Source organism: Mytilus edulis, unplaced genomic scaffold, assembly GCF_963676685.1.
Source record: "Mytilus edulis unplaced genomic scaffold, xbMytEdul2.2 SCAFFOLD_751, whole genome shotgun sequence".
Taxonomy (NCBI): domain Eukaryota; kingdom Metazoa; phylum Mollusca; class Bivalvia; order Mytilida; family Mytilidae; genus Mytilus; species Mytilus edulis.
The window spans coordinates 6,244-31,993 of NW_027269077.1; the positions used below are offsets into that span (position 1 = coordinate 6,244).

Genomic DNA, 25,750 nt, shown 5'->3' on the forward strand with positions numbered 1-25,750 from the left:
AATAGGAGATGGCTCTGTGGAAATGTTTCAAGTGGTGTGCAATAATAATTTTCATTAAATACATACATTTTTTATGCCCAATATTAATGGCTATTTATGAGCATAATGTTTTCTTGTCTGTATGTCCGTTTGTTTGTCTGTTCGTTCGTATGCCCGCTTTAGTTTAAAGTTTTTGGACAATGTAGTTCTTGATGAGTTGAAGTTCAATCAACTTGAAACTTAGTACACATGTTCCTTGTGATATGATCTTTCTAATTTCACTGCCAAATTAGAGTTGTGACCCCAATTTTAGGTCTACTTAACATAGAAAATGATAGGTTGATTTGGGCATCTGTGTTCAAATGGACACATTCTTGTTCTCTTAGATTTAATGAGAATTAATTTTTTTTATGATCATAAAGTAGGCAAGACATTTCATTTCAGCCTGGGCACTCTCGATTTTAATGTTTTGAAAATAAAACAAAAATATTTGTTTTGTAGTTTCATCATTTCAAGAAGATATAACATCTATAGATTCGTCTGTGAGTATTAAAGAATTTAGAATATGAAACAAGTGTAGTTAAAGCATAATAAGTAGACAAATCTTGAAATATGTATATTCAAAGTTGTAAACAATTTATTTGCTAGTGGTTAGATTCTATTTTATCTTTTGCTTGGTTAGTTATGACATTTTTATATCACAGGATACTTGCCCAAATTTTTATATGCCCGTCAAAATTTTGATGGGACGTATTATGGTATACAAATGTTTGGCATCCGTCCGTCTATCAGTCTGTCCGGCGTAAACATGTTGCACTGCAACTTGCGAACGATTTATCCAAATTTTATGAAACTTGATGTAACTTGTTTCTTATGATGATCAAATGATCTGTATACTTTTTGGTGAAAATAAGATGAACACTTTTTGAGTTACAGGACTTTGTAACTAAAACAGGGATGTGTTTTTTTCACATGTTGCACCATACATGTCAAGTGACATGATATTCGAGTGTAATACACGCTTTTTCAACGGTTTACATGCAAGGATTTTGTCACATGGCGTGTACACGCTTTTCACCACTTTACACGCAATTACACGCTTTTTCGTTCTTTTCATTTTATGGTCGTTAGTGATATTGCTATTCTCGGGTTTTTTCCTTATTCGGCGATAAATACCGAAAAATTCGAAGTAATTGTTTGGCTGCCACATTGTTTATTTTTCTATATGACAAACAGTAAAAGGTAAGTAGTTTGTGATTAGTTTTAACGATTTTGTGACTTTCTTTAAAATTCACTTTATAGTGGAAATGTGCACAGAAAGAGGTCACTTTCAGGGCCTCCTGTACCATCGTCTAAAGTGCCGATTGTTAAGCCAAAACGATGTGTACGGCAAGGTACAAGATTTATATATTATATTTTTGAGTTCGAGTTTAAATGATCAAGTGACAAGTAACGCATAATTTGTGCATTCTATGTTGCAATGATAAAAAAACAATACATGTGAGAGGAGATATACAATGTAGCTATTTGAATAAGCATTTAACATGTTTATCTAATGGAAATCAAATTTATAAAACATTTTTCTCTTTCAATTTCAGTTTCAAATCTAGCCAAAACGGCAACAGATTTCTACAGGCCATGGGGATAAAAATATCACAGAACTGTTGGATCAGCTCTCATAGTACCCGCTTTCTTCTGATGAACTACTCAGTTTTAACTAGGCAATAGCAGTGGGAGCAATGGCAGAGATAATAGATGACATTTTCATTGCCAAAAAAAACCCCAACATTATGACATTCTTTCAAATCTTGATGAAGCTAATATCAATTCCTACTGTGGGAGAGCCTTTTCAATTATAAAGAAATTGACACTGGATTCTGATCAGAACTTGACTATGTTACATTTGTATTGTGTGCTGTTATCGAATAAATGCAACTAAACTTGAAACTGGCAGTTGTTTTGAATATGTGCCTAGTGGTGGTGCTTTAAAAGCAACATAACAGACCAGTGTTTAATACAATAAAAGTTCACAGTAGAATATATATTGTTTTTTATATTCACAACATTACCACATTCATATTAAGAAGTCCGCATCTACGTCATGCGTTTTCACACGCTTTTTGACATATGTCATGTCATGACATGATTTCCCATTGTCAGAGGTTGACATGTATGTGTTGCACCTTATCTCAGACACGATTTATGATTATGGCTTAAAACTTTACACACTTTCTTAGTTATAATAATCTTAAAATCTGAATTTTTTGGTGATGATTAAATTTTCATTTTTGAGTTATTGAGTATTTTGTAAAAGAGGGGGAGGGGGTTTACACATGTTGTGCTGTATCTCAAAAATGATTTATGATTATTGCTTTAAACTTTACACACTTCTTTGTTATATTAATCTAAAGATCTGTATACTTTTGGTTTTAATTCAAAATGTTATTTTAATTATATATTGTTTTTTTGTAAAAAAAAAAAAAAGGGGGGGGGGGGTCCACATGTCCTGGTGTAACTACAAAACAATATATTATTATTGCTTAAACCTTTCTCATAAAAGTATGGGTCACCGGACTTTTTTTCACTCTACAGGTTGTGCAAAATTGTCAGATAGTGTATAGATTATGCATGGAAAATCAAATTGTGTGTAATAAAAAGAAAACGTACTATTAGAACTGATAAAATGTGAGAAGATTGCTCTTATAACATGCTTTCAGATAAGAAAAAGAAAAAATGAGGTCATCAATTTTGTTTTCTTGCTACATATCAATATAGGTAAATTTATTACACTTTCTATTATAAAAATTACTTTATCTGAGTGATCTCCCCTTATTTGGCAAAGTTGAAAAAAATCGAATCAAACACAAACAAAGTGTTTTTGAGAAATTACAACTGTAGTTATGATAAAACACACAATTTTCTATATTTATATCAAAAGTCTTTTAAATTATATACAACTTTCAAAAGGAGTAGGTTCAGTAAGACCCCTTTTTGTCCCCAAAATATAGCAGTTTTACAAAATTGTGAAAATGTAATCTTTAAGCTATATTTTGGAAAGTAAAATGCTTCTGCTACATAAATATGAGCTGTTTTTGACAATACAATGCACAAATATCATTTTTGACAAAAACCATCTGAAAAGTGACGGTTTTTGGCATATTTGATAGATTTTTCATATTTAAGCTTAAATCAGAGCGTTTTTAATTACTAAATCAGTCAAAATCTTTCACATACACGAATTAAATCAATTGAAATAGACACTTAAGTGTTTAAAAGGTGTTCAAAATCTTTCTTTAGATGAACCTAAAATTTGAGGCCAAAATCGGCCCTTACCGGACCTACTCCTTTGTACATTTCATCAAATATCTAGACCAATTTTAGTTATCTGCTTCTTCAAAATCCAAGATGAAGGAAGACACTCGAGCAACCTTAATGTGATTTCAAACAAATTAATGAGGATCATATTTAAGTTTGTTTCATAACAGGGGGATTAGCTGGAGAAAAATTAGACTTCATTTAGATGGACGTGTCTTAAAAATTAATACAGTAGATAAAAAAGAAATTTGTGGGGTTAGGGGAGTAAAAGATTGGAAATAGAAACGTATTTTCTGTTTATGTAACATTTTAAATTCAGATGATATAACATCTTTCTCGGTTCATCTTTCTCTAAGCATATCAATGAGCCGGGGAAATAATTTCAAAAGCAATTAATCTTTCAATTATGATTTTTTTTTCATACACTGATTTCAAATTACACAATTTGTTAAAGTCTTAATCGTCATGGCTAATTAAGTAAAAATTGGGAATTAATTTTAATAACAAAAATGAAAAAAAAAATCTACTTTTTAATCGCAATTTTAGAATAAGTCTAAATATAAAAAAAGTTATTAATTTAAAAATTTCCAAAGTCGTATTTCTCCCTTTCTTTACCCTTCAAGAGACTTTCATAGGATACATGGATTGTGGAATATCGTCCACATTTCCAAAAGGTTCACGTAAATTGATTGCATCATGTGTTTAAACAGTTATTGGCCAATCAAATCGGTATATTGGATTTAATTTGCATGGCTCGTGTGACCCTTTAACCCAAACTACATCGTTCAGGTTAAATAGGGTCACACAGCCGTGCAGATTAAATCCCATATACCGACTTGCTTGGTCAATAACTATAACAAATTTTATTTCAGTATCTGCCTAAATAATCATATTTTCATCAATTTAAAAATCATAAGAAACTCTCAGCTGGAGAACCCAAACATATATTTATATTTATTTCCACAACCTCAACATTTCAACATTTCTCTACGTATATAGTCTCCTTTCAAAGCAACATATTAATTACATCTTTTTAACCAGTCATCAAAAATGTTCTCAAACGGTTCTGTTTTCATTTTAAAGATTATGTTCATTACTTCCTGTCTTAGTATAGGTAAATCGTCGAACCTTTGTCCACGGAGAAAAGATATGCGTGGAATACCTTAAAATCCATTGACGCTAAGTCAGGGCTATATACAGAGGATTTTCCAGACATTCAAATCCAAGTAAATTAATTGCTTGATGACTTTTTAGAGAAGAGTCGGACAGTGCATTGTCTTGGTGACTGTTGTTTAAATTCTGGATTGTAGTTATAAAACCAGCTTTCGTCGGTTGTTGATATGCTGTCTAGAAATCGTATGTATTCAAGAGATAAAAAATTAATAAATTGATTTGACAATTCCATTCTTTTTAATCTAATGTTCTGCTGTAAGAAGTCACATACTCAATACATAAATTATTTAAATCATTTGCTAAAATGTGGTGTGTTGGAGTCCAAAGAAATGTCACATTTGTCTGCATCTTTGCGAACTGTTAGTCGCTGGTCAATGTTGATAACTTTCAAAACTTCATCTTGTATGGCATTTAATTGCCTGAAAGATGGCATACCTTCCGGCTCATTGTCTTTCAAATGTCTCTTCCGTCCCCAAACATGTGTCACTTGAATACCAATGAACGACTAACTTTGCTATGTTTTTCAGACTTTAAACAATTTTGTGTGTTTCTGTTTGCGTTTTTCCAATGTCTATACAAAACTTTATAGCCTGCTGCTCCACCTTTTCTGTAAATTTCCTATTTTTCAGTGATTCTTTATTCCCTCTTTTAATCTTCTGGATCATAAAGAACACTATTATTAATTCATATTAACAGAATTTGTAACATGAGATTTGCTACCAGGGTTTTGAGAATCAGAACACAAGGTTAGTACATAATGAATGAGGAACAATATTTATTTTCAAGATGGAACAGTTTGGTGAGATGTCCACTGACACTGGGAGCTCTGAAGATGTGCATATACAGACCGTAATTTCAGTGGACAAAAGTATTTGTGATGATGATGAACAGAGTACCTTAGAAGACACTACTTCTGCATTAGGTACTTCTATTGTTTTATACATCAGGCCTCGACAATAACGCTTGTCTGATTGTCCAGTACCAGAGGGAAAAAAGGTCGGACAAGTAAAAGCTGTATCAAGCTTGACCGTTGGGACAAGTGCAATTATTCTGCAGAAAATATATTTAATCCAATTTTGATGAACAAAGTAATTATAAACAAAAAACAAGAAAACAAATATTAATTTGACATGTTTCTGGATTCTGTTCATTCAAATGCAAAACCTTTTCTTCAACATGTTTACTTGCAGTAGATAATTTTTAACTGGTTCTTAGTCAAGTACTTTTTAACAGGTAAAAAGTATACTATTCTAGGAAACCAGTCTTATTAATCCGAATCAATGATGCGCTTTGTAGATAAGGTAACTTTACAGGACAGTAAGTTCGTCACCTCGAAAGATTCAGCTACAAGTTTAATAGACAATTTGGCAACGTATGAGACAAATTTAGTAGACATGATTGATAGACAGTTTGACAAGGCAGGAGACATTTCGGGACCAAGACAAATCAGTACCTCATTTTGCTACCTCATTCTGTTGCTTATAATAAATACCGTCATTCAAAAGAAATACATAAAATTCTGGGTTATTTTTAATAGAAATTTTTTGGACAAGTAACAATTTCATTTGGACAAGTAAATTGTGGTATGTACTTGTCCTACAGGACAAGTTGAAAACAAGTTATTGTAGAGGCCTGTACATATAGCTTAGGTAGCATGAAAAAAATTGACGATGTAATATAAACTTGATACAACCTGGATAAATTTAGTTGTAGTTATCAAATACATAAAGCTAAACATCAAGGGCTCAATAAACTGCAATTAAAAGTATTGGTTTTCTGGTTTGAATTGTTTCACCTTTTTAGCTCACCTGGCCCAACTAAGTGAGCTTTTCTCATCACTTTGCGTCCAGCATCGTCGTCATTTGTGAACTTTTACAAAAATCTTCTCCTCTGAAACTACTGGGCCAAATTACATCAAACTTCGCTACAATCATCATTAGAGTATCTAGTTTAAAAAATGTGTCCAGTGACCCGGCCAACCAACAAAGATGGCCACCATGGCTAAAAATAGAACATAGGGGTAAAATGCAGTTTTTGGCTTATATCTCAAAAACCAAAGCATTTAGAGCAATTCTGACATGGTGTAAAATTATTTATAAGGTCAAGATCTATCTGCCTTGAAATTTACAGATGAATCAGACAACCCGTTGTTAGGTTGCTGCCCCTGAGTTGGTAATTTTAAGGAAATTTGGCCTGTTTTGGTTATTATCTTGAATATTATTATAGATAGAGATAAACTGTAAACAGTAATAATGTACAGCAAAAAAAGACCTAAAAATAATTCAAAAGACCAAAATGGTCAATTGACCCCCTAAGAAGTTATTGCCATTTATAGTCAATTTTTAACAATTTTCACTGTAACTACTTGGCCAAGTTTATATACCAAGGTGAGCAACACAGGCTCTTAAGAGCCTTTAGTTTTTTATGCAGTTAAGCTGCATAATATGTGAGGACCCTAGATTTATGTTCTACCCAATAAATGCTGAAATACTTGCCATTGTTATTATCTAGCTGGCTTCTATGTTATATATAACTAATTGAACACTTTTTTAATACTTTTTATTCTGGATTACAAAAAATATGACCAGAAAAACCTTAAATGATTGTCAAATCATCCAAAAGTTTTGAAGTTACACATAGGAAGTAGTGCTCATTAGAAATTCTTGTGTAGTTTATTATGCTTTTGGCTAAGAAGTCAAAAGAACAATTGTATGAAATATTTAATCGACGAAAATCACTTAAGACAAGTAGTTTAGATTTCCCAAATGACAAAAGTCGTAGGAATATTGTTTGTCATCAATACGTAGTATAACTAGGTCAGTAGTCTATTATATGATAAGTTCTACTGTTTATGCTGTTGGCGGCAATTTCAAATTAGAAGACGAAATTTTCGAATCTTTTCAATTTGGAGGCAGGGGTGCAAATAAGTGGTGGTCCGAGGTCAGTGATCTTTCGTTTTTGCAAGCGTAATTTTAACTTGCACAGTTGGTTTCTAGCTACCCCCGACGTAGTCACCTTTCACTTGTAAGAAAATAAGAAATAACTTTGCAAACTTTTTCACCAAAGTCTCCAAATAAACGATATAAAAACTTATTTTTATCATTATTATTTATGACAGAGATGTTCATTTTGTTCAACCGCTAGCATTATACAGAAAATTGCCGACAAATAATGTGTAAATTCGAGTAAAATCGTATCTGATTGACAAAAACAACATTGTAAACACAATAACAATGGCTGCCGTGAAGACAAAATTTTGCAATATTGGATCCGATTCCGGAAGCCGATAAGGTAAATCAGGGTTTTGGCGATCAGCTACAAAAAAATCCAAACAGGGAAAAAATACATCTAATTTACACCTATGCATGGAAAATGAATATAAACACTAGAATTGTAAACCAAAAGATATATGTAAAAGAAAGAAAAAGCAGAAAATATTTTATATACAGAAACTCAAAACTACTTTTTGACAAATTTTAATTTCAAAATCCAGTACAATGTGACAGCTGGGAACAGTATATCTAACAATATATATGTTCATGGTCACAGTATAAACTTTCTTTATCAGTAATAAATGATGATAATGCATGTGAGATGCTTTTAAAGTGTTAACATATTACTGCAAGGCCAAAAATAAAATATTGTTTGTTTCCCCTCACCCGACCGACCCCGTAAAATCACTGCGACCCGAAAAATTTTATTGGCCATTCTTGTCCACAATTTTTTTTTGATATGTTGGTTATTGGTAATATCTTTCTGATGCTGTAGTCAAGGTATGTTTGCATTGAAGCGTCTACATGATTCGGAATCAAGGAAAACAAACAAAATGCTTTGCCACACGATTTGTTTGTGTACAAGGGTGATCTTTTTTGAAAATAAAAAAAAAACTGAAGCATCTTTCAACCTGCTGAGTGCATCTTGATTTGCTTTGTGTCTAACATCTGTTCCTATTTAAAGGATAAAATCTTAAAGACTTTGATTAAAAATGGTCAGACTCGTGCTTTAAAATCTATCTACTTTGTCTTTGAACAGGTTGGGCACAAGTCAGGAAGTGTGGGATACATGTATTCCCTGCTTACAGGGAACGTCCCTGTTTTCTGGTGTAAAACCAACCCAGTTTAAATGGGGTTTCCTTTTTTAATTTATGGCATGAAAATTACAAAAGGGCACGTTATAACTGCATCGGTAGAAATCGTAAATACTTATTAAAAGTATTTTAGGAAATACAAAACATGAATATAAAGTGAAGCCTTGTCTTCTAGAACTCGAAAAAAACATACAAATCTTTGTTTTGGAATCAATTGACCAAGCTGCATGATCTATGTGTAACTGAACATAACTGAATTATTTTCAAAGTTCTCAAACAGGGGGGGTAGGGTGACCCCAGGGACTCCCCCTATACTTTTATATAATTAGTTATATTGGCCTGAAGTAGTAAACATTTGTCTGATTCGTGTCTCATAACTTTTGTACTATAGAACACAAACTCAGTTTTCTTTCCAGGGAAACCAGTCCATTCATACTATTACATGTTTGTACCAGGTCAATTTGTACTACTAGCAGTCAACTAAAACCAATGTTAACTACCAAGTAGAACAACTGAAGTCATTGCAAACATGTACCACTGCAGACTCACCATAAAAAAATATACATTGATATATGAATTGTACTATATATGAATGTTTAATGTTGAAGCAACATTGCCACAACTTTTCATAATTACGTTTGCATTGGTTTTTGGTTAATTGCCTTCAGCACTTACAGCGCTTTGATTATTGTCAATCATTGGGTTGACCAACTGATTACCATATTTGCCTTTGTGTTACTTAGTCTTAAGAGAATTGAATACGGATCAGATATAAAATGTACAGCTTGCTTGAATTTTTGTTGGAAACCCTGGTATAGTGCAAATAAGTTGGGTAGACTGTAAGATAAATCCAGCCTGATCAAAATGTACAAACTTGAGTAGTACATATTTAAAAATTACACAGTTGTAAATATCCAGCTATGTAGAATATATATGTTTATTGATCATAACAAATAAATATAATTACAGGTGACAATGTGGGAAATGTAAGATATCCATGTGCTATTTGTGGTAATGAATTTACAGATCTTCAAGATTTTCTTGATCATATGCAGAAACATCTGAAAGGTTAGTAAATGAAAGTGTTGTATGTTTGCATCTGCTCAATATGTTCTTACCAACAATCCAGAGTTTCAACATCATAAACTTTTTACATTTTGAAAAGTATTAAGTGGAATGAAACCTTTTACATTTTGAAAAGTATTAAGTGGAATGAAACTTTTTACATTTTGAAAAGTATTAAGTGGAATGAAACTTTTTACATTTTGAACTTCTCCTAGAGAACCACTGAATGGAATGGAACCAAACATAGCATGAATGTTCCTTAAAAGGTGCTGACCAAGTGTTTGTCCTTTGCAGCTGGTCCCTTATCCAAGATGGGAACCAGTGAGGACTTAATTCACTTGGCACAGGACCCTATAGACAATACATACACATCTTTACTTTTAGAGAACAATTGAATGAAATGAAACCAATCTGGTATTAGTCAATAAATTATGTTAATTGTCTTCTGTGTAGGGTGTTGTGGGGAACATGAAAATACCTGGCGTCTGTCAGGTCTAATTAGCACTCTCATAGTACAATTGTTGCAAGATTTTTATAAAACTTATACTATAGGTTAATATCAGCAATACTTTGACAAGTTTTATAATGGTTCAGGATTGACTCTTTTCAAAAGAGTTATACCCCTTTGATATATGACATAAATGCAAAGCTGGGAATTGAAACTCTGTTCTTTTATTTAAATTACAATCATCATTAATTTTTGTGTTGCCTTGACGCAATCAAAAAGCAATACAGGACAGGAACGATTATTTATGTATCTTGTCTCCAATTTCAGAAATAAAGAAAGGAAAAAAGGCAGCTGCATCAACAACTTTATGTAATAAGAAAAACAGCAAGGCAACATCAACTGTAAGCAACCAATCTAATACTAAACCAGCACGGTATTGCATATTTTGCGACAAATATTGCCTTCAGCTTAGTAGGCACATACAGCTGGTACATAAAGAAGAAGACAGAGTAAAGGCAGCCCTAAAGTTTTCCCCAAGAACAAAAAATAAAATGTTTTCACAATTTAAGAAAGAGGGAATTCATTTAAACAACATTGAAAAACTTGGCAAAGATAGTCATGCAGTCCTTGAAAGGGAAAGAATTTCTCAAAAGGATTCTGTGCAGGTTATGTGTGATAACTGCAATGCCATATTAACCAAAAAAGCTATGTCAAGACACAGAGCCACATGCCAGGGAGGATCATCAAAACAGATAAATGCCATTCCAGCGCAATTTTTGAACAAAGATAATGATGTATCTGAAAGTTTTGTCAAAAACATCTTGACAAAATTCACCAAAGATGACATTGGTAAAATCTGTCAATCTGATAATTTGGTAAAAAAAGTTGGAAGTATACTGTGGTTAAAAAATAGGACAAAAGTAGACCAATTATCCCAAGTCAGAAAGAGTGTGATGAATGACATGAGGAGGTTAGCTCACGCATATAACTTTTTTAAAGAAGAAGTCAAGAAGGATCATCCTTTACTTTTAAACACTGCTGCTGATATGTTTAATAGAATATTTTTCAAAGATCTGCAAGAGGCAGTATGTAAATATACGGAAGTAGGTGATCAATATGGGGAGACATCTTTCAAGTTAAAACATGGACTAAAATATGCATTATACTATGTTTTAAAAAAGTCAGCAGAGATTTTGAGGGCCGAACATCTCAGTAAATTTGCAGATGATAAAGCAGAGGAGGTCACAAAATTTTTGCATATTTTTGAAACCACCAAAAATTTATATTTTTCTGATGCTTTATTCAATATAAGAAAAAATCGTCAGGTTAATTTAAGGAAACCACATCGAATTCCAGATGAGGATTTATTGTTTACCATCAGACAATACACCATTGAAAGCATTAAAAAAATAGTAGAAATGTACAATGAATATAAAATCTGGACACGGTCAGACTTCGTTAAGTTGAGGAATCTTGTGGTATGTCGCTTGACAATGTTTAATGGACGGCGTGGTGGAGAAGCATGCAGACTTCTAAGATCAGAATTCAAAGATGCTGTTGAAGACAATTGGGTAAATAAAAAATGGAGGAATGATCCATATGTGCTACAACAAGAATTGAAGATTGCCTACGAGGCTGGCAAAGGGATGAATAAACTGGTACCAGTTTTGTTCACTCCAGAAACAATGGCGGCAACTGTTTTATTAGATGATGATGACCTTAGACAGCAAGGTGAAGTTTTGTCCAATAACATGTATGTGTTTGCTAACACTCAAAATTCTTTGGAATATGTAAACGGCTACACAGCTATGCAACGTGTTGCAAGTGATGCTGGTATAAGAGAAGATGAGGCAAAGAAGATCAATGCCACCTTAATTAGACATTATACCAGCACTGAAATGGCTGCAAAGGACATACCAGAGAATGAGCGCCATTATTTCTACACACATATGGGTCATTCCGAGGAAATGAACAAACAAACCTACCAAGCTCCTTTAGCTGTTATGGAGATTGTGAAAGTTGGCAAACACCTAAAAGACATAGATAATGGTAAAATATTTTGTCTTAAATTATAATATCTCATTTCTTTTTTTTAAATTAAACAGTTATACCTGTTAATTAATACTGAGCATTAATCAAAGGTATAAAATCTTATTATTCCAAAGTTCTACAACAGATTGGAAAAAAAAGGATAAAGAAATAAAAATTTCATCCCTACGATGAAGCTAGTCAAATATGTTCCAGAACTTGACAAAGAATTTAGATTTAAAGAGTATGTTCGGTAAGGCCTAATATGTAGTGTTGGATAATCAGTTGAAATTATTAACCTATTATCTATTACTATCGGTTGACAGCAACCAACCAACAATCGGTTATAATTTTGAACTTCTTTTAGAGAACCACCTAGTGAAATGGAACCAAATATGGCATGAATGTTCCAAATGAGGTGCTGACCAAGTGTTGTTACTTTGTAGCTGATCCATCATCCAAGATGGCCGCCAGTGGGGGACTTAGTTTAACATAGGACCCTATGGGAAATGCATACACATGTCTTCTTTTAGAGAACCACTAAATAGAATGAAACCAAACATAGCATGAATGTTTCTTATGAGGTGCTGACTAAGTGTTGTTACTATGTAGCCGATCCATCATCCAAGAGGGCCGCCAGTTGGTGACAGTTTAACATAGGACCCTATGGGAAATAGTAATACATACAAATGTCTTCTTTTAGAGAACCACTAAATGAAATAAACCAAACATAGCATGAATGTTTCTTATGAGGTGCTGACTAAGTGTTGTTTCCATGTAGCGGATCCATCAACCAAGATGGCCGCCAGTTGGGGACAGTTTGACATAGGACCCTATGGGAAATAAATACAAATGTCTCCTTTAAGAGAACCACTGAATGGAATCGAAGCATACATAGCAATATTAAAACAAATAAGGCCTCAAATATATTATAAGTATCTGTTATGATTTTCATCTTGTTTTATATGATTTCATATTTTTGCATGCCATGCAACAGGCCTTTTATAGTTAACTATACATGGATTTGTTTATTGTTGAAGGCCATATGGTGACATTTGAATTTTACATCATTGTCCCTTGGACTTTGGTTTAAATTTGGTATCTTTTTGTTTTCAATTACAGAACAGAATTATGATCATGATGATGTCTCTTTTTATTATCATAATTAAATTCCACAGATGAATTTAAGACATGGTATTGAATATTTTCAGCACTTGCCCTGAGACAGCATCAAGACACCAGTTCAAGTCCCTGTAAAATTTATACAGGTAAGATTTTTCTGTAATTCTCCTTTGATTTTTGTATTCAAACTCTGATGGACGGGAGTATACTAAAAAATTGAAAACAACATGTTTATTAATTTTTATGCATCCAAAGTGTGCTTTTCTGGATTTACCTTCATCAGGAAGGCTCAAAGCCAAACATTTGAAATACGAAATAAAAGCCAAATCTATCTAAGTTCAACTTTGCCTGAGGAAGTTGAAACCTTAGTTTAATAACCTTGGCTCACAGGTCATAGAATCTGTCATGTCATTGGTACATTTCTGTCTACAAGTCTTTATCTATGTGTATTTATATATGATACAGGTTCCTAATGGAGCCTCTAGTTGAAACCTTGTAAACAGTCAAGATCCCCACCCTTAGCCATATAAATTCCTGTTCATCATTTGAAGAAGAAGTGAATGCCATACGAGCAATCACTATTCGTCACTTAATCATATCAATTTACTAGACCACTATAAAAAAGAAGATGTGGTATGATTGCCAATGAGACAACTATCCACAAAACACCAAAATGACACAGACATTAACAACTATAGGTCACCTTACGGCCTTCAACAATGAGCAAAGCCTATACCGCATAGTCAGCTATAATAACCAACTTTTAATGGACTTTTCCCAATAACAGGCAACCATGGGATAATGACAAATTATTGGAGCATTGTTTGGGAGATTTGGAAACAGCAACCTGTTACAATTATTTTAAAATTGTTGTAATATTTTAATTTTTCAGCTGAAGCTGTGGACAGTATAAACAGTAGCAATACCTCCTTAGATATTCCTCAAAGTTTGGTTGATCATGTTTCAGAGTCAAGTAGGTACTACAAAAAAGATATAGAGTTGAATATATAGTGAATAATGATAAAATAAAGGAAGAACTGTAGTCTAACATTTGAATAAAGACTTTCAATGAAACAAGGAGAGTGCATGGGTATGACTTAAGGCTTGAAATGATACAGTTTATTAAACACATTGTTATGTTAATAGCTTCTTCAATAAAGTAATATTGTTTTTAGAAAAAGAATGAATACTTTGAAGGTGCTTCAGTTTGTCGATGTTAACTTTGCAACATCAAAGTCAAAATAACATTTAACGGCTTTTGGCCCATTTTGTCAGACGTTACATATGTGAAACATATCTTTGTGTCAACAGTTTATTTAGTGTACATGATAATATCAATTCACCTTATGCTTTATTTTTTTAAAGATAATACTGACTTAGAATATCACATTGAACCACATCCAGACGAAGAGCTTAATTCAGATTCAGTTTTGAACAAGAACAAAGGATGTAAAAGAAAGTTGGAGCTTGATGATTATGACCTAGTTGATATTGTAAGTATAATTGCTGTGTATATGGTCTTGCAAAGCATAAGACACCAACATTGTAATATTTAGTGAGCTATTTCAATACTTTGCCTCCACTTCTGTTACTCAGGTACTAACTGCCTAATTGATTGCATCATATTAATAATTGAATCATTCTAAAGCCTTTAATGTCTTATTTTTTTTGGAATAATTGAATTTAAGCCAGACAATTAATTTCCAACATGATTTTAATATAGGAATCATGTGATATTAATGTTCTCCACACCATGTGAGTAGTATGAGAAAGGAGTAGAAACATAGTATTCAGTTATGAGCACAATGTGATATAAACTTTCATCACATGGTATTAATGTTGTATATAAAGCCACATGATATCATGTGATATTCATGTTAAATATAAATGCTTCTTCTTCAACCTCAGAACAATATGCTCTTTGAATATATGTATCATAATCAATGTGGCAATACCATGTGTTAAAATATGATGTGGTCCATCCGTCAGTTGTCACATGAATGTTTTTTGTCGCTTCTTTCTCAGGAGCTACATTACAAGGATTTCAGTGGTTATGGGGTACTGCTCACAATTTCACTTGTTCATCCTTATTGCTACTGTACATATTTCAGAAGCAACCAGTTAAAAACAAAAAACTTACAGAACCAGAAGTTGATGGATCAAAAGACAATTCAGAGAATGAGAGTAAGTTTAGTTTTACCTTATGATAAGTAGTAAAAGGTTTTTGGGATACAAGTGCTGTCAGGCAATCTGTAGACTTTTACCATTGACTCCCTTCCAAGACTTAACCGTTTTGTTTTTACATTAAAAGGAACAACTCAGATTTTTAAATTGTCCTGTTTTAAAAAGTAAAAACAAAGTAAGAAAATGAATTTAAACAACATTCTGTATTTATGTTTAGAGTTTTGTATATTTAGAATCACGCCAAAGGGGGCATTCAAAATGATTCAGTAAACACGTGCTGGGACTATTATGCTTATAATAACCCAGACATGTGCAATAGAGCACACAACTTGTTTTCAAATGTTCACACATGTTTGAACAGAAGAATTTAGCCAAAGTTTGCAGACGAAATATTCAGAAGATTTACTGAGAAATTGATATAACTAGTGGAAATTTTGAAGTCATTTTAAGGTGGTGTTAAATTGCATGATGGTTTGATCAAAAGAGCAAAATTCTGAAGGCCAAAGGTAGAGCAAATTTAAAACTCATTAATTACATTGTTAATGTAAAAATATACACTTGTATCGGAGATTTGCTATTTTTATGTCCCATTTATGGGCATTATGTTTTCTGGTCTGCTTTCGTTCACCCATCGAATCATCCAATTTCAGGCAAAAGTTTTTGGTCAAGGTAGTTGAATTCCAATCAACTTGAAACTTATTTAACATGTTTCCTATGATATGATCATTCTTATTTTAATGACAAATTAGAGATTTTATCCCATTTTCAAGGTCCATAGAAAATGATAGTGCGGATGGGGTATTTGTGTTCTTTGTACACATTCTTGTTTTAAATTTTAGTATGAGGTGTTTCTTTTGCTTTGTGAACAAACATATGCTCTAGATTTTTTTTTTAAATTGTTGCACATGGGTATATTGACTACTGTAGAATTGTGAATTTTATCAAATTGTCATGCACTTAATATATTTCATTAACTTAAAACACTTCCAAACTCTTAAATGGTGCACATGATGTTACTAATTCCATTCATTATGACTAAAGGGTTGCATTCTGAAATTGACATATTTGACCTAGATACGACAACCTTTCATGCTGGCTGTTCTCCATCTGAAAAACCACAGTGCCAGCCGTTTGCCAAAAAAGGGAGGTGGGTCATACAAGAGCCTACACAAACGCTTTGCACTTATACTTGTTGACATACAAATTACCTTTATTGTCCTAATCAGAATCGAAATAATTAAAAATGGATATGAAGATTAAATCAAATAGGGAATACATTATAATCCAAGTCCAAATAATTATGACGCCTTGCAAGGCTATTTGATTTTTTTTCTGAGATTCTTCCCTCCTCCAGGGAGGCGCAGCCCTCAAAGTAGCTTCTGAAATGAAGTTGCCAATTGACCACCAGACATGAAAATTTAATGGCCAACTCAAAATTTTAGTGGCCAGGAATAGTTTCAGGTTGCCCTTAAACAAAACTTCTGACTGCGTGTGAAAATATGGAGATAGATAGATATGTGCCATTTTCAGTCAACGACAACAAATTGCATATAAAAATAAACTACAATTACCTGATACAATAAATCACTGACAAGATCAAGCTCAAATCTAACAGGTGCTGGAAATAAAGTATTCATTTAAAATCATATTTTAAAACCTGGTATTGATCATGACAAAATTTATCAAAATTTACAGTCACCACAGATGACACTGCCCCTGTCCATTGTGCATAGTCCTCCGAAGAGTTTGTACCTTGGAACAGAATTAACAGAATGAACTGGCCTGCACAGTGGTTTGACTTGATTGAATGTTATAGAAATGTTTGTTTATTATTATTTTAACAAACAAAGAAAACTTCAAACACACACTGGGATGATTAAATCTAAAAATGAATTGTCCCAAGAAATCCACAATATTATGCCCGATTATATTCAGTGCATATACAATTCTAAAAAGGATATTAAATGTATCAAGCTCAAAGAACACTTTAACAAAGTAAAAAAGCTACTTTACATGTTAGGTTTACATACCATTTATTGTCATGTTTATCTCATTCTTACTATTTAAAAAAAAAGTTGAAAAGATTCCTCTGATAGAACTGAATGAAGACATCCTTTTAAAAGATGGAGAAGCAAGAAGAACAAAACTAGTGAGTATTTTAATTAGTTGTGGGTCAATTATATTTATTTAATATTTAACTAGTGGCAAATAAATCATACTCTTTCATATCAATATATATTCTATTTATGATCTCAATGAGACCATATTAGTTATAAGCTTACAAGAAATCATTATGTTGGATATTTTATGCCCTTTTTAGCTCTCCTGGCCCAAAGGGCTAAGTGAGCTTTTCCCATCAGTTTGCGTCCGGCGTCTGTCGTCATCCGTTGTCGTCCGTCGTCTGTCGTCGTTAACTTTTACAAAAATCTTCTCCTCTGAAACAACTGGGCCAAATTAGACTTTTGACCCCAATTTCACGGTCCACTGAACATAGAAAATAAAAGTTGGAGTTTCAGGTTAAAGTTTTTGGTCAAGGTAGTTTTTGATAAAATTGAAGTCCAATCAACTTGAAACTTAGTACATATGTTCCCTATAGTATAATCTTTCTAATTTTAATGCCATATTAGATTATTACCCAATTTCACGGTCCATGGAACATGGTAAAGGATAGTGTGAGTGGGGCATCTGTGTACTTTGGACACATTCTTATTGGTTATTATCTTGAATATTATTATAGATAGAGATAAACTGTAAACAGCAATAATGTTCAGCAAAGTAAGATTTACAAATAAGTCAACATGACCGAAATGGTCAGTTGACCCCTTTAGGAGTTATTGCCTTTTATAGACAATTTTTAACCATTTTTGGTAAATCTTAGTAATTTTTAAAAAAAATCTTCTCCTCTGAAACTACTGGGCCAAATTAATCCAGACTTGACAACAATCAGCTTTGGGGTTTCTAGTTTAAAAAATGTGTCACGTGACCCGGCCATCTAACCTAGATGGCCGCCACAGTTAAAAATAGAACGTAGGGGTAAAATGCAGTTTTTGGCTTATGATTCAAAAACCAAAGCATTTAGAGCAAATCTGACATGGTGGGGGGGGGGGGGGGGGGGGGGGGGGGTAAAATTGTTTATCAGGTCAAGATTTATCTGCCCTGAAATTTTCAGATGAATCGGACAACCCATTGCTGGGTTGCTGCCCCTGAATTGGAAATTTTGCTGTTTTTGGTTATTATCTTGAATATTATTATAGATAGAGATAAACTGTAAACAGCAATAATGTTCAGCAAAGTAAGATTTACAAATAGGTGAACATGACCGAAATGGTCAATTGACCCCCTAAGGAGTTATTGTCCTTTATAGTCAATTTTTAACAATTTTCATAAAATTTGTAAATTTTTTACTAACATTTTCCACTGAAACTACTGGGCCAAGTTCATTATAGATAGAGATCATTGTAAATTGCAAGAATGTTCAGTAAAGTAAGATGTACAAACACATCACCATCACTAAAACACAATTTTATCATGAATCCATCTGCTTCCTTTCTTAAATACTCACATATACTTAGGTGAGCGACACAGGCTCTTTAGAGCCTCTAGTTCGTAAATCTTAGTAATCTTTTACAAAAATCTTCTCCTCTGAAACTACTGGGCCAAATTAATCCAAACTTGTCCACAATCATCATGGGGGTATCTAGTTTAAAAAATGTGTCCGATGACTTGACCAACCAACCAAGCTGGCCGCCATGACAGGGTAAAATTGTTTATCAGGTCAAGATCTATCTGCCCTGAAATTTTCAGATGAATCAGACAACCAGTTGTTGGGTTGCTCCCCCTGAATTGGTATTTTATGGAAATTTTACTGTTTTTAGCTCACCTGGCCCAAAGGGCCAAGTGAGCTTTTCCCTTCACTTGGCGTCCAGCGTCTATCCGTCGTCTGGCGTCGTTAACTTTTACAAAAATCTTCTCCTCTAAAACAACTGGGCCAAATTTAACTAAACTTGACCACAATCATTATTGGGGTATCTAGTTTAAAAAATGTGTTCGGTGACCCGGCCAACCAACCAAGATGGCCGCCATGGCTAAAAATAGAACATTGGGGTAAAATGCAGTTTTTGGCTTATAACTCAAAAACTAAAGCATTTAGAGCAAATCTGACATGAGGTTAAATGGTTGATCAGGTCAAGATCTATCTGTCCTGAAATTTTCAGATGAATCAGACAACCCGTTGTTGGGTTGCTGCCCCTAAATTGGTAATTTAAAGGAAATTTTACTGTTTTTTGTTATTATCTTGAATATTATTATAGATAGAGATATACTGTAAACAGCAATAATGTTCAGCAAAGTAAGATTTACAAATAAGTCAACACGACCGAAATGATCAGTTGACCCCTTTAGGAGTTATTGCCCTTTATAGTCAATTTTTAACCATTTTTCACATTTAAGTAAGAGCTACAAATAAGTCAACATGACGAAAGTGGTCAATTGACCCCTTAAGGAGTTATTCCCCTTTATAGTCAATTTTTAACAATTTTCATAAATTTTGTAAATGTTTGTAAATTTTTGTGCCCCATCTAGGATAGAAAAGGGGCATTATGTTTTCTGGTCTGTGTGTTCGTTCGTTCATCCTTCCGTCCGTTCATCCTTCCGTCTGTTCAGGTTTAAGTTTTTGTTCAAGTTAGTTTTTGATGAAGTTGATGAAGTCCAATCAACTTGAAACTCAGTACACATGTGCCCTATGATATATGATCTTTCTAATTTTAATGCCAAATTAGTGTTTTGACCCCAATTTCATGGTTTACTGAACATAGAAAATGATAGTGCAAACTTCAGGTTAAAGTTTTTGGTCAAGGTAGTTTTTGATGAAGTTGAAGTCCGATAAACTTGAAACTTAGTATACATGTTTCCTGTTATATGATTTTTTTTTTAATTTAAATGCCAAATTAGAGTTTTTATCCCAATTTCACGGTCCACTAAACACAGAAAATGATAGTGCAAGTGGGGCTTCCGTGTACTATTGACACATTCTTGTTACAAAATATTTTCCAGTCACTTTTGGGCCAAGTGCATTATAGATAGAGATAATTTTAAGTAGCAAGATTGTTCAGTAAAGTAAGATCTACAAACACATCATCAACACCAAAACACAATTTTGTCATGAATCCATCTGTGTTGTTTGTTGAATATGCACATAGCCCAAGGTGAGCGACACAGGCTCTTTAGAGCCTCTAGTTTTACTAAAGATCAAAAATGCTATCAGCAGGTTATGATGAAACTATGGTGACTTTTTTTTTATATATATTTATGAACTAAGTACCCTTTTGTTTTTTACATAATTTCTGATTATATTTTGGAAATAATATGTAAATTTATTGTTGAAAAAAAATCATTAAAAACAAAAAGACAAGCTAAAAGGACTGTATTATGCCCTAATAGCACAGATCTTTATTATTATTTTACATTAATAACTTTGTCAAAATATGTTACCTATTTCAGCTGCAGATAATGAAAAGAGAAAATGATAACAAAAATGGGAGAGATTTGGAAGGCCTCACCAGAAACAAGCTGATGGAAGATAGTAAGTAAACAATGTATTAATCAGTCTTTTAATTTTGTGATTTATTTTCATACTCCTGAGTCATGTAAACTGTTTTTAGCTCACCGTTCCAAAGGCAAGACACCACTGCGAAATAAGAACAGATTTAGAATCATCTAGAAGGGCTAGACTCAAACAACAACTGATAAAAAGACAAAAGATACAAAGGGCCAATGTAAAAGCACTAGATATAGCAGTGACTAAAATTAGCTAAAGGAGTTAATTATAACAAATAAAATTCTAACAAAAGTGAAAGGTTCCCCGTGAGCAGCATGACTGATATATTAAGCATTATTTTAAATGAAAGTGATGATAAATCTTTCCTAAAAGATTTACACATGCAAAACTCATTCAAACAAATTTATTTAAGGTTCAATCATATGATAAGGTCTATATAGATATTTGAAAAAAACTTGTCTCTTGTTAAGTGGAAACTTATAGCTATAATAAGATGTGGTATGTGTGCCAATGAGACAACTTTTTATCCAAGTCATAATTTGTAAAAATCCATTATAGATCAAGATACAGTCCTGGCTCACGCTGAACAGGAATCTATAAAGAGTGCCAAAAATGACTAGTGTAAAACCTTTGTAAATGAAAAAAACAACTGTCTTATCTCTATATAAAAAATATTTGTAACTTTATTATGCATGACAAGTCGGTAACATTTTATGTGTAAAATTATCGTTTAGCACCTCTCCTTTTCACATAACTTCCTTGTTATAATTAACATGGTATCTTTTACTGAAAAAAAAGATAATCTCAAAGCCGTTCACATATCTGTTTTTAGTTTCAAGAAGCAACTGTGACATTGTTAACTACTTAATTACTTGCTTCTGCTTTCTTTAAAGAGAGAAACATATGGAAGCAAATGGATACTGAAAAAGTTAGACAATATTTTCAAGATTATATAACAGATTCTGCACAGAAGCCAAGTCCAGGTAAGGTGTATAGACAATATAAACTGCTTCCTGCAGTTTCCATTCCTACATTACAAAAAGTTAAGATAATATCTAGAATATATTTCAAAGGATAACTAAATTTGGGTCAGAAAAGCCCTAAATTTAAAGTCATTTGTACATGATCTTGAAACTTTAATCGAACAGTTTTCACATAAAGAAATCCCATCATTGGGACTATAATTATTGTAGACAACGATATATCTGAAAAAAGTAAAGCATTTAGAGCAAATCTAACAGGGTTCAGAAATGTTCAGCAAAGTCAGATCTTCAAAATTGTTTCAATGACCAAATTTGTCAATTGACTCCTTAATTATTTATTGCCCTTTTAATGTTTAGATTTTTCATTCTTTTTGCAAGTCTATTACTTTTTCAAAAATCTATTTCTCTGAAACTACTGGGTCAAAAACTTCCAAACTTTAATTGGATGTTCCTTATGGTGTTTTGTTTTTAAATTGTATTTGAAGGATTTGATTCATCAACCAACATACATCATCGGGCTGCAATGACTAAAAATAGAACATAGAAGACAAAAGAAGGCCTTGGCTTTTATCTCAAAAACTTCAACAGTGAGAGCAAAAGTGAAAGGGAGTTAAAGTGATAAATGTGTCGATCATGATCTATCTGTGATGAAATTTTCAGACAAGTTTGACAGTAATCCAACAATAAGTTGTCCTTTAGTCTGAAGATTACTTGACAACGTAGATTTCACCTATTTAACAATTTCACTTATGCAGTGTGCTCTTACTGCTTAAGTTTAGATGAAAGCAAAAAACTTCATTTTTTTTTGGGTTTCAGATGCAACTGAAATTGACAATTTCAAGGCAAAATATCCTGATATAACTTGTAATGTTGACGTTATAAAGGTGAAAGTTATGAATGAAAAGAAAGAAAGAAAAAGAAAACTTGAAAGGGAGCTCAGTTATATTGATGCTGTAAGTAATAATTTTTTTTTTTTATAGTTATGCAATTTAATGAAAGTTATGCTCATTAGAAATATGTCAGATCAAGTAATCAAGTAACACTTACACTAATATATACCAAAATGAACAAAATCTGGAAATCATAATTTTCCAAATAAAAAGAAATTAGGGTGGGCAGGGATGAAAATCTATCAATTAATTTTAATTGGCCTTATGAAAGGCTTGTTTGCAATAAATTATTTTATTAAATCAATCATTTGGTCATGTATTTTATAATTCTAAGGTGCCATGGGATGGCAAGTTTCAGACCTGCCTGGAAATTGTTTTCTATTTGACAGTACAATTAAATTAAGAAATTATTTCTTCATGTTATGCTCTATGCTCATTTAAAAATGGGTATGTATTAAATTTGGCGGTATTTTACACTGAGCCTTAATATGATGAACATAGAGCACATACCTGCCAACCCTCCTGCTTAAATGCCGAAATTGGGAAATCTCCCGCTTGCTGATAGGAGAGTTGCCTATTGATGATCGGTCATAAGGAACATTAATTAATGTACATTGTATCATACTAAGTTGACCAGTTCGCAATGCCTCATTAATTATTTCTAAATGAATTGATGAATGTTTGGAAGACTGAGGTACATGTGTCCATGTTTTGAATCATTATTATTCTTTAAAAATTATACGTATGGATAGCTATTTCAGTTTTTTTTCTATATAGATTTTCAACTATATATTTTATTATCATATAGCATATAAGTCGGTAAGCAATCAGTGTAAAGTTCTTTATTGCCATGTTTTAAATATATTGAATACCCCGTATGGAGGTGCTCTTAATTGCAGGATGCTATATATTATACAGATAAGAAGAAAAAATGTTCCGAATGAACAAAAAAAAAGTTTCCGAATATTCCTCCATAGACCATATTTCTAACTAATAAATATGCGTGAACCCTCAGGGGTTCACACAATAAATAGCATTGAAACATATGATGTTTTAATAATATAGTGTTATTAGCTTGCTGTTTCTGTATTTGATCTGTTATAGATTCGAGGTTAGCTGTATTGGAACCAAAACTTGGAAGAGTCGAGAGCCAACACAGCTGATCCAGAATCTATAGAAAATACAGAATTTCATATCTTATTATATTTTATATCACAAATATTATTAAAGGGGCACTAGCTGACAAATTCATGTTCACCGATTTGAGTCAAATTCTCATATTTTATTATATAACAATGTAAAACATTTTTCCAAACTATCAATTTGAAAGTATAAAATAAACAATTAACAGGACATGGTTTCAATAAGATGTAGCTTCATTTCGTCTGAAATTAAGCCAAGACGCCATCTAATTAACTATGGAGTTCACCTTCTATGACCATGTATAAGGGATGTAAGCATAAACACAGATATAAATAGATTTAGCAACTCCTGCAATTGAATTTTTATAGGTCTATTAAATTTTGTATTAATGATTAAAAATGTGTGTTTATGGTCGCTTTTACCTTTATAAGAATGATTTTTTTTGGATCGATTCAGTTAATCAAATTATTTACCTTTTTTTTCACTTTCAATGTTGACATTCTTTTCCTTTAAATAACCGTACATGGACAATGCATGCGCTATTCTATCACTTTCTACGGGGTTAAATTGGAGTTCACATGAATATGAATTTAATGAGGTCAAATTATTCACTTGCAAGTATTATCAATGTTTATTAGCTTAATTTGACAAAAGGAACCATTTTAGCTAATAAAAGCAAATTATTATTTCCCTATTTCCCTTTCATTAAAGGGGCACTAGCTACGAGATATATAAAAAATCTAAAGTTTGATTTTTTTCTGTTCACTCAATAATGAAAGTGAAACAGTGAAATAACAATTCGCTTTTTGCAGCCAAAAAGGTTCAATTTTGTCAAATTACGCTAAGAAACACTGATTATTTGTAATTCACTTTCAAGTGAATGAGTCGACCTCTTTAAATCCGTATTCATGTGAACTTCAATTTAACCCCTAGCTAGAGATTGACAACGCATGTATTGTACGTGTATTGGTTATTTAAAGAAAAAGAATGTCAACAATGAAAGTGAAACTACGGTAAATCATTTTATTACTAATTCGATGCACATAAAATCATTCTTATATGGTTAAAAAACAATGAAAAACATCTATTTTTAATCTATAAAATTAAATCAAACAGACCTATAAAAATCCAATTGCACGTGTTGGTTTAATCTATTCATATCTTTATTTATGTTTACATCGCTTCTATGGTCATCTGAGGTCAAATGGATAGTTAATTAGATGGCGTCTGAACTAAAATACACACGAAACGAACCTATATATTATCTATCCCATGCTCTGTAAATTGTTTATTTTAGACTTTTGATAGTTTGGATAAATGTTTTATATTGTTATAAATCAAATATGAGAATTTTAATCAAATCGGTGACCATGAATTTGACAGCTAGTGCCCCTTTAATGATTGAACAAACAAAATGTCATACTTAAATTTTTTTATATATCTCGTAGCCCCTTTAAGTAGCAAAGAAGAATAAATCAGACAATTTAGCTTTTCATGCTCTTTGATAGTCTGTGTATTATGGTGAGTTATAAACGGAAATGAAAGTATGTCAAAAATTGTAAGTCGTACTTGAAAAGGCTGAGAAATATTTCCATTTTAAGACTTCCAAACTTTTTATGCCCCACTTACGATAGTAGAGGGGCATTATGATTTCTGGTCTGTGGGTCCTTTCCTCTGTCTGTTCGTTTGTTCATTTGTTCGTTCCTCTGTTCGTTCGTCTGTCTGTTTGTTCGTCCCGCTTCAGGTTAAAGTTTTAAGTCAAGGTAGTTTTTTGAT

At 32.6% G+C, this 25,750-nt stretch overlaps 1 protein-coding gene and 1 long non-coding RNA gene across 2 annotated transcripts; both read left to right on the forward strand.

The window, feature by feature from the left end:
• Positions 1–484: 484 nt before the first annotated feature.
• Positions 485–23,507, forward strand: LOC139509520 (uncharacterized). Its single transcript, XM_071296181.1, has 12 exons — positions 485–521; positions 5,254–5,389; positions 9,524–9,622; positions 10,395–12,116; positions 13,307–13,363; positions 14,110–14,190; positions 14,583–14,710; positions 15,329–15,401; positions 17,477–17,550; positions 20,901–20,982; positions 21,852–21,941; positions 22,758–23,507. Exons 2-12 carry the CDS (start codon positions 5,254–5,256, stop codon positions 22,919–22,921), a joined length of 2,706 nt encoding a protein of 901 aa, XP_071152282.1. The 5' UTR covers positions 485–521; the 3' UTR covers positions 22,922–23,507.
• On the forward strand, positions 933–1,926 carry LOC139509522 (uncharacterized). Its single transcript, XR_011661734.1, has 2 exons — positions 933–1,221; positions 1,578–1,926. It is a non-coding gene; the product is annotated as an uncharacterized lncRNA (long non-coding RNA).
• Positions 23,508–25,750: the final 2,243 nt, after the last annotated feature.

Bases quoted from the DNA above. Each gene is read 5' to 3' on its own strand.
- LOC139509520 (XM_071296181.1), top strand. From the start codon at position 5,254: ATGGAACAGTTTGGTGAGATGTCCACTGACACTGGGAGCTCTGAAGAT. The intron at 5,390-9,523 runs GTACTTCTATTG...ATATAATTACAG, and splicing joins AGACACTACTTCTGCATTAG to GTGACAATGTGGGAAATGTA. The intron at 12,117-13,306 runs GTAAAATATTTT...GAATATTTTCAG, and splicing joins CCTAAAAGACATAGATAATG to CACTTGCCCTGAGACAGCAT.